At 35.5% G+C, this 10275-nt stretch overlaps 1 protein-coding gene across 2 annotated transcripts in view; it reads right to left on the minus strand.

Moving 5' to 3' along the window:
• Positions 1 to 1167: 1167 nt before the first annotated feature.
• LOC119643744 overlaps positions 1168 to 10275 on the minus strand; it is a 128769-nt gene continuing 119661 nt past the window's right edge. For both annotated transcript variants that reach the window (XM_038043203.1, XM_038043204.1), the window contains exons 9-10: positions 1781 to 2242; positions 1168 to 1576 (exon numbers count right to left, since the gene is read on the minus strand). In XM_038043203.1, the coding sequence (XP_037899131.1) occupies positions 1337 to 1576; positions 1781 to 2242 (702 nt within the window). In that variant the 3' untranslated portion in view covers positions 1168 to 1336. The remainder of the gene's footprint in view (positions 1577 to 1780; positions 2243 to 10275) is intronic.

A 10275-nucleotide genomic window follows, 5' to 3' on the forward strand; every position in this document is an offset into this window, starting at 1 on the left:
CTCGCCCCAATATGCACATTTTATAATATATTAACTCTTGACTTAAGATTTATTCTAAAAATAAAGCTCTCAAACTCTTTTTCGCAATTGTTCTTTAAGCTACATACTTTACCGCACCTATAGACCTATATACTTCAAGTTATATAAAAAAGGTTTTATGCATGCTACACCCGCTAAACATTCAAACACTCTGCTATTTTGAGTTATAAGCGTCAATATATATATATATCTTACAATACCTTTTTGAAGTACGCACACCCATAGCGTTGAAAGCTATTTATCAATGTTGTGACAGCTAGCAGCTATAAAAGCAGCGAACAAACGATGATCTTTTCTTGCTTGTTCAGCAGCAACCAAATTAAGTGGAAACTGTTCTTGTATACTCTTAAACTTTTAGCTTGGTAGTCTGCCCGTTGCTGTTGAAACGGAGTCCTTAGTTTGAGAGTGTGTGCCTGCAAACTTACATTATAGACTCTTGGATCGAAAGGAGACCATAGCTCTGAAGATCCTCGGTGATTAGCAACGTTTGCTATGCTCGTTCGAAACGGGATCCTTAAAGTAACGGTAGGCACTTGCATCCTTACTTAATAGACTTTCGCCCCGAAAAGAAGATTTAGCTCTGTAAATCCCCGATAATTACTAATTTTTGCTCTGCTCGTCTGAAACGGGGTCCTTAATGTAAAAGCGAGCGTGCGCTTCCTTACTTTATAGACTCTTGGCCCGCAAGTAAATCCTAACCTCGTAAAAACTTACCTGTTTACTTGCTGAACCCGGTAGTAGGTAAATTACAAATAAACCGCGATAATTACAAATCGAAAAATCTAGGATAATCAAGTTTCTTTACACGCTAGTTACGTTTCTAGCTCCAATTGTCAACTGTTGTAGCTGCCTACTAGCACATGTTTTTCTTCCTCCTTTCGTAGCAACGTAAATTGGTACTTGTGAACTCCAGAGCGAATATAATATATCATAATTATCATAATCGCTAATGCTATTACTAAATTTCATGGCACGAACTACTAAAAGATCCTGAGCTATACTCTAGCTATAAAGAGAATGACTTGTTAGCCGACGAAGAGTTTTAATTTTTAAATTTTATGACGAAAATTGGTTGATAGTTGGAGCTTAAACATTATGCATAACAGTTTAAATGAAAGAATCTTTTGAAAGCATTTGAACAACAACATTTTTACTATGACATCAGTTCTGATGAGTTCAATTGAAACATTCACACATATTGTTTGTAAATTTGTAAGAGGAATTTAATTCAATAAAAAATTTTGTGGTTACTACTTTTTTTAGCTAAATGCACTAACATTAGCGGTTGGCACTGCACTTACTTTGTGGCGCAATGAAATTTTACGCGATCGCACCTGATCGATCGTGCTAGTTCCTGTCTCAAGTCCTCTGAAGCCGTTAAGTTTGGACTTTGTTCTGGATAGTTCGAAGCAAATGCTGAATTGCTTTCTTTCACAATAGCTGAAACCTCGTAACCGGCTGAAACTAAAGCCCCCGGCATTATTTGAACTTCTAAGCCTATATTACCGCTCGAATTCGCAATATTAGTACATTTATTCTAAAAAATATGTAATGTAAAGTTTTTCAATTAATGTTGGCAAAACTATGTTTGAAATTCAAATTCAGAACTAATTGGTAATTGAACCTCAAAGCGATACTAAATGAAGAGTTGCATAAAAAAATGATGGGTTGAAAAGAAACATTCGGTTCTGAAGACATTTGGTTGCGCAATGTGGACTGTATAAAAAATGGTTCAACTTACTATTTCAAACAATATGTCTTCTTCGTTTTGAGTGCCCCGCTCGCATTGCAAGTTGTTATTACGCTCCATAGCCAACTGATGTTGCAATAATATTTGCTGCATAGCCGAAGGGTAATATTTGGCTCTAGGTATCATTACAGTTAATGAGCGATCAGATTCTTCACCGTAATGGCCGTCATGCAAACTTTCAGCACCAATTTTATTTTGAGAACTCTCATTTGGGTCGCTGAAATCATATTTAGACCTTAAGTTAGAAAAGTTTTGATCGCTTACGGCATAGTTTTTATTGTTGTATGCCGTCGTGGCGGACATAAAAACACTTGAATCCAGTAATACGCGCATGTTCCGTTGCTTTCGCTGGTTTAAAAAAGTGCCTGTGGTAGTAAAGTTATTAAGTCTCTTTCCAGTACGGCCAGCAATGTTTGATTTTAAAAGTTTCTTAGTATCTGCCAAAGTTCCTTTCTGAAATTTGAAAAAATAATTTTAATTGTAGTTAAGACCAAAGCGCCCTGTGAATGAAATTTATTCCTAAACGAGTTCAGATATATATCTAAATGAGGGTATTCTGACTGTCTATAGTGTAGTATTATCGATTTGTCGCACTCTACCGTAATTTACAAGTTATTGCTATGTTCACATTTTACACCTAACCTAGTTAATATAGTGTAATTCTAGTAATAAGCTATTAATAAAATATTATATGCTTACGTTATTATTCTAAGCGATAACCTAATTTAGTTATATTGCTTAAGTTAGCATTAAGTTATTTCTTATATAAGATACTGACCATACATTAGATACATTATAATATAAGCACGTATTTTAAACGAAAGTTAAAGAATAAAGAATCTAAAATAATCCAATAAACCAAAGAACATTTAATTTCTAAGTGGTGTCACTACGCTTGGTTTTCAGAATTGATATCCAGATAGCTGTTAAGAAATTCGAATAGCTCAGCAGCCAGCTTCACAGATTATTGTTAGTGCGTCAGCCCGGCAAGGGCGAAGTTTTTGCGCTCAGACCGGAGGGCGGTATGCGAAAGCGTTTCCACGTTTGCACTTATCTACCGGACCCATTTTAAAGGTCGAAGATAGGGATAGGGACAGGAACAAGCATTTTCTTTTATGGCCAAAGGTCGGTCTCCACGATTGTACATACCTACTAATCCCATTTGGACTCAGTCCACATTACTTATCAAAGAAAAAGAATGTAACAGAAAATATTAGTCACTAATAAATTTATATAATAATACATTTGAGTCATCGTATCTTATGGCCGCCCGTTGACTTATCACCCAATTACTACACACCCTTCACATACCACATTCATGAAAGCATTACGTTTTTACCTTTAGCAGAATATTACAATTTTTCTTATTTTCCAACCACGTTTTATGTGATGTAAACAAAGCATGCATATATAAAAAGAAAATAAGTAACTTAGCTGCCTAATTCTTGTTAAAGGTCGAAGTTGATTGATCGCAGCGCCGCTATCTGTTGAATATCTCTATAAGTGTCCATTTACCCCTATTCTAAGTACGCCATCATACGCAAATCTCCACATAATTTTTAATTCTAGCTTATATTTCAGAATAGAAGTTTTTTGTTTGTAGCCTTCTGACTTTTTTCTTATAACGATTGATTTTATAACTATATTTGTTATAGCGGTTCTTAGATTTAAGATTTACTTTTAGCACTATTTTCTTGTGTTTTTCTATATGTTTAAGTTTTATACATTTGTAATTTTAATTGTTACACATATATTTAGTTTCTTGTAATTTTCTTTTAGTATGTTTTTCTATGTGTTTAAGTATTATATACCCGTAGTCTAATATTATAAATATATTTATTACCACTGTTAAGTCTTATTTCATTCCTTTCCTCGCTTCTTTTATGTACTCTTTAATTATATTTTTATTTATAAACAAAACGAAAGAAATTATTTTTTCGTTATTCTTTTGATTCTCAGCACAGCTAACAAAACTTTATTAAATAAGAAAGTGACCATCAGCCAACTTTTCTAATTTAGATAGTTCTACTCAAGACCACAAGATCTTCCAACCAAACATTTCTTGTAGGTACTTGCGGAAGAATGACTCACGAAAATCGCGATTGCTTACTTCGAACTCAACTCGCTATACAATTTTTCTCTCTCTACTTATTCCTCTTCTCTCAGACGAAACTTATGTTTTCTTGGATCTGTTTTTTGTCTGCGAATGTCTTACTGTTCATGAATTGTAATAATGCATACAAATTGCACGAAGCAATACATTATACAGATAGACTTTCAGCTTTTTCGCATGTATGGTAACATATGGCAAAGACAGACAACATATCAAGCCATTTCTTTCAATATCCTTTGTACTGGGAATATATAGTGGTAGGCTCGGATGTTCGCCATAAATCTAAACAATTGTGGTTGTAAATTATAAATAAATTATAAATATTCAACATGAACCTTCACAATAATAATTAAGGGCAAATGGAAACTGCAGGCGAAAGAAAATCAAAATAATATCATACAATGCTTGAAAACATACCAAGTCTTGTGCAGTAGTTTGATAAATAGCAACATAGCCATTTAGCGAGTAACAACAATAAGCAGTTTTTTTGACAAGTGAAAAGTGATAGTGGCGGGAAGTTCAAAGCGAATTAAATAAGTAATGAAAACATAATTAAATAAATTAAATCAGCTGAGCGTAAGGTAAGAATCGATGGCGAATAATGAAAGAATCTCCAGAAAACAAAAAAAGATCGAAGCAGTAGAAAAATGAAGCTCACTATTGATAAAAGGAGTAGATGAGTTAAAATAGAATTGGAAATATTTGGGCGAATGTGCGGTTTGAAACGATTGCTTGGTTAGTAGAATTGAGCTTGGTGTTAATGCACTTCAATCTATGAGGAAAGTAATAGAAAAGATAGACGTCACTTCGAATACCAATGATTTTGAAGATACCAATTTTATTGGAAGGAAGATGGCGTCGCGACAAATACGGCAGTAGCAAAATTGACCTCAAAGTCTACAAAGCAGAGAGTTATGTTGGAAAAAGCGAAAGTATCTCTGTATCAACGATTTTCTGGGTGGGGATGTATCAGCGTTATTGAACCACGGCTAGTTCTTGGAAACTGTTGGCTACTGCAGTCATTATGTCACCAAGAAACATGATTTCAGAACAATTTTCTGAAATTCTACACGATTTCGGGTCAAAAAAAAGTACAATGTCGTAGAGATGATGGATGTGGTGGAACGTCTTTATATGCTAGAAGATGGATCAATTGCTGGGAAATAACGATACAGGGGACAATTGGAATGCACTCCTATCGGTTAAACGACACCAGAAGTATTTCAGACTGGCATAATGTAATGCGGCTGCAATTTGTGGTCTGAGTTTCAACTTGGATGTTGGGTTTTGATAATATATCACCTCCACTAACATGTGAATGTTTAAGTGAACTGGTGTGTACCTAGCCCACCTTTAATAAAACTATAACCAGGCTTATTTTTCCTAGTAGACTTAAAGTGTAGAAAATTATACCGATATCAAAACATTCTCGTGTAAGGGTGATGGAAACTACTTAGCCTATTACCTATCTTGTATACAGTTGACAAAATATTCGAAAAATACTGCAAACTTAATAAGTCACATTCCTGGAAAATGTTAGTCTGCCTAAAAATCAACGTGAGAAAGGCTGTGGAACAGATCAAGCTGTAGAAAGTGTAGTCATCCATACGTGCGAATGCTTAGACGATGCTTGCTCTAACGTAGGCAGCATGTTTTACGATTTTGCGAAAATCTTCGATTTGGTGGATCATACCATTTTAATTGAAAAACGTTGTAAGGAAGGAGGCTTCCTTTACCGCCCCGAACATGAACAGACTTGTTATGTAAATGTAAATAAAAATTAACTAACTCTGGTTAAGCTCACTAAACTTTAAGTTCTTATATTATAAACTATAGGCCTGTTATTTTCACGCGAAATCATTATGCAACACTGTATGACTTCGTTTAATAGCTTTAAGTATGAATGTACCTTTCTCCTAAGTAAACACACCTCGTGGTGAAAGCTCTAAATGTAAATGAATTAGTGCGGCAGCCAACAGGTATAAAAGCAGCGCGCAAGCAGCAATCTTTCCTTTAGTGTTGCAGCAGCAATTGAACGAACAAGTAAGTCAAAGCAGTAGTAGTTGTCGTCCTGTCCGTCCAGACGAAGGTCCGTAAGATAACAGTGTGCGCTTGCATCATTATCTTATGGATCTTCGGCCCAAAAGTATAGTCTAGCTCTGCCGCTAACCAGTGGTTGGTAGTTGGGTTGTCCGTCCGGAACGAGGTCCCTAGGATAATAGCGTGCGCTCGTATCATTATCTCACAGACTCCCGGCCCGAAAGTACACTTTTACACCGATAAAGAGAAAGCATGACTGCTCACTCAAGGCTTCAAGGTTTTTTTCTTTCACCACGAAGTTACGTCACAAATAACGTTACGTCGCCATCTTGTATGCTTCTTGGATTCTATAAATACATATTTTTGATCTAACACCGAAATACGAAGGTTCCGTTAATTCCACGAACAAATTTTCTTGGAACGGACCGCTGGGCAGCCCTGAGCGAAACTCAGTGGAATGGAACACTTTTTATGACACAAACTAAATGAGAAGACGAAACTGTTAATATTTCAGTCATTATTTGAAAGTAGAATAAGTTATTTATCTATTTTTTATGCCTATAAGAAGAATAATGACTCGTAATCTTCTCAAGTTCTTCAAAACAAGGCACTGCAATATATATTTCAAGTGCTAATGACGTTTTCAACAACATCGATTTACAAGGACATGGATCAAACAAAGCCGACATAAAATGCAGCTGTTGATATACATACACACAATTGAATTACAACAAAACCAACACCGTTTTAACGCTAAACGTGGATGTGATATACAGATATCAGGATGTCGCTTGGAAACCACAAAGGAGAGAATTGAGCGCAAAGATTGTTTGAAACATAATAGTTTGCCAATATTCCTTACAATTCACAATCCATATCATATGTTAAACGACGATTAAAGGAGTACTTATAGCAAATTTAAACACTTCTAACATTATTATTATTATTATTATTATTTTAATTTTAGACTAATGAATTGAATTCTTAGACTAAAAAAAGAGACATTGAGCACTAGCAACGCAGGCTATTAATCAATTAATTAATTCCACTTATATTTATATAAGTGAAGTAGAAATTTTACTGAAGTGGATATTTGTTTGCCAGAGAGAATTACAAAGGGCCATACGGCCCTTAGAGTTTTTAAGTGGTAATGCTCAATGGTATACGCATAAGTGTGTATGTACGAATAGTAGGTAAGTAGAAAAAATTACCTCTTTTCTGTCATCCTTTATTTTGTATTGAAGAATTCTAACTTTTATACCCACTAGCTGTTTCAACAAATTTTAGTGAAAATACGCTATGAAATAATGAAAAATTCCGCAATAAAATAAATCATATATAACGTGGAAAGTTGCATAAATATTTCAAATATTTCTATGCACATGCTGCAACTGCAAACGAAAACGCCAGCTTGTGTTTCGTAAATCCGATTGTAAACTAGAGCTAAGCGTAAAGGCCTCTGTTTAGTTGATCAATAGAGACTCGCCACCGGCACACAGTAACAATTGCCCTAATAATAATACTCATAACGCCCAAAACCGGTTGGCTTTTTCTGCACCAACTGCTAATACGCAGATATCGACAACTGCTGCAACCAAGTCTACACAAAATTGTAGATTGTGCTAGTTTACCGAAGACAAATTATTTTTCCGTAACCTTAGGTATCCCTTTGTTCAATGTTTTAGTGGACGAAGCACGATACACAGCTAGGGTGCTTGTTGATTCCAGGTAAGAAACTAGTTTCTTCTCTCATAACCTTCAAACTAAATTATTACTAGTAAAGTCGTTAAAACTCAAATGTAAGGGCTTATATAGTCGCACATTCATCAAATGGATATGCAAATAAAAAACCTTACTGGACAATTTCCTTACGTACCAGCTGACTCGGTTAAGAGTCTTTCATTGGTTGACTTTTCTTTAGATGCTGGTCCTTAGGGAAAGCATCCCCAATGGATTTGAGGCTAAGAGTTAACATGTACCCACAAGTAATAGCTAAAGGGATTAGAAAGGATTCGCAATCCTCCCTTTTGGCTCAAAACACTATTTTTGAATGGATAACAACAGGCAAGGTTGATAGTTATGGACTTTCATAAGACGTGTCATCATTTTTGAATTCAATAACCAACTAACTATTTGGTATTAGAAAATTTTTTAAGCTGCCTTCTTAAAACCCAGTATTTTGCATAATCATGCGCTCAAGCGTGCTTATGATAAAGCTATTGTCAGATGTGGAGCCTTAAACCATATAGTTAAGTAAAACCCTGATTCAAATTTTCTTGCAAATGCCAATTGTTATCTTCAGTATATAAACTCCAATGTGCTTTCACTAAATTGCGTGTAGTTTTTAACGCCTCTGGTGTTACATCAAATGGGTATAGTCTTAATATGTTATCCCCGGGCCCAGTTTTGCAGACAAACATAATTGCCCTCGTTTTAAGAAAGCGTCACTTCCGTCATATTTCAATGCCAATATCGAACAACCAAGAAAATTATATTTGATCGTGGCTGAATATTTTATACCCGTCGTCGTTATCCTACAAAGAACAGAAAAAGTTGTTGTAAGATATATTGAAAAAAAATTTAATTTTTACACACTATAATAACGGATGGGGATTGTAAATATTTCCCATTTTTGTGCAATTAGGACATCATTGACCATAGAATATGCGTTCAAATTTACATTATAATTTTGTACATGAATAAAGAGCAAAAAACTTTTCATTCCTTTTAAGAAACACAGATGTTCTCAATTCAAGTGGTGTTGTGGGGGTGTGGTTCGACTGATTTGACCGATTTCCGACACCAACTTGTGCGCAAGAATTTCCAATGTTCCTGCTAAATTTGAAATCGTTAGTTTCATTTTTGCGGCCAAGAGAATGTTTACAACAGACTTTATACAAACGGACAAACACACAGACGGAGAGGCACTCAGATGGAGAGACGAACATGCTTAAATCGATTTAAAATCGATTTTTCATGCTTCATTCTGGACGTTGCAAACGTTTTGACGTAATGAATAACCCCTCATCCTTCGGTGATGGGTATAAAAAATTCAAATATAGTCCCCACAAACACGATTTCGAAGAATAATTGTTCACGACAAGCCTGAAATGGATCCACATGACTTAATAACTAGGAGTTTAACGGTTACGTACGACATAAGTTGCGCACGCCATTTAGCGTTCAGGATATTGCAAACACTCCCAAAAGGAAACGAAATACAATACCCCAAGACACATGTTATAATGTCCCACATGTATATTGAATTTGTTCCCGATGGTGCTAAGAAACTCAGTAGTGCTATGAAAATTCTACGAGATATTAATTATGTCTTACAATCGGCTAGGTTTCCGTCAACAAAATAGACTGTTGTGGTACGCTCACTACTATTTCTATAAAACATATTTTATCCAGCAGCATGGCTAGCACTAAAGACGATATTGGCAACAATCATTATATAGAAAATCCTGTCCAGATAATACTGATTAGGATGAGGCAGTAAGCCTGCTTTTCACGCTTTTATTACTGGTTACCCTTATACTGAGACCATAAAATCGCCAAGTATGTGAGTTATCACCTTTACTTCAGGGTGCAGTTAAGTGATTTTTATGATGCTTCAAAGAAAGCCTATACATCTAGTCATATGTTCTGAAAACGAATTCTGGAATGCATGTACCCATTTATTAACCGTTAACACAGTATTAGCCCCAATTAAATTTATATTATTACCCCGCAAATTTGTGCACCCCCTATGATTATGGATAGATTCAACTGTACTCTCTTGGCTGCAGTCATTGTACAACATTTGTGGCAAAACGCATAGCATCGATAACTTTAAAGAGAGGTAATGAACGCTAGTCTTATATTAAGTCGTGAGATAACCTTGCCGACGTTGCCACTCGAGAGTTCACCGCCAAAGAGTTACATCGCTTAGGAACAAGGTTGCTTTGCCTCTGGGTTAAGTTTCTGCCCTGAAGATGTCTTATTTGCCCGTACACCATTCTGACCGAGGGAGATTGTAAACAAAAACATTAGAATCACACTCTCCCATAAGAACACAACCTAAAACGTTTCTCTAACTTTCCCTTGCGTGGTGCTATCACGTATTTATAAGTTCATTGATACCGTGCATCCAGAGAGTAGGCCACCCTCGCATCTTCTTGAGACAACTACATAATTCAAGTTATAATGTGAAAATTTATTTGATCATATCAAAATAGAAAACACAAACTTTTCAAACAATATATGATAAAGTTTTGTAATGCTGAATTTGTGATGACGTTTCAGTTAGGATTTACTTATACGTCTTGTTCTTTTCTCCTTGCCAATCGTC

This window comes from Glossina fuscipes, unplaced genomic scaffold, assembly GCF_014805625.2.
Source record: "Glossina fuscipes isolate IAEA_lab_2018 unplaced genomic scaffold, Yale_Gfus_2 61594, whole genome shotgun sequence".
Classification (NCBI taxonomy): Eukaryota; Metazoa; Arthropoda; class Insecta; order Diptera; family Glossinidae; genus Glossina; species Glossina fuscipes.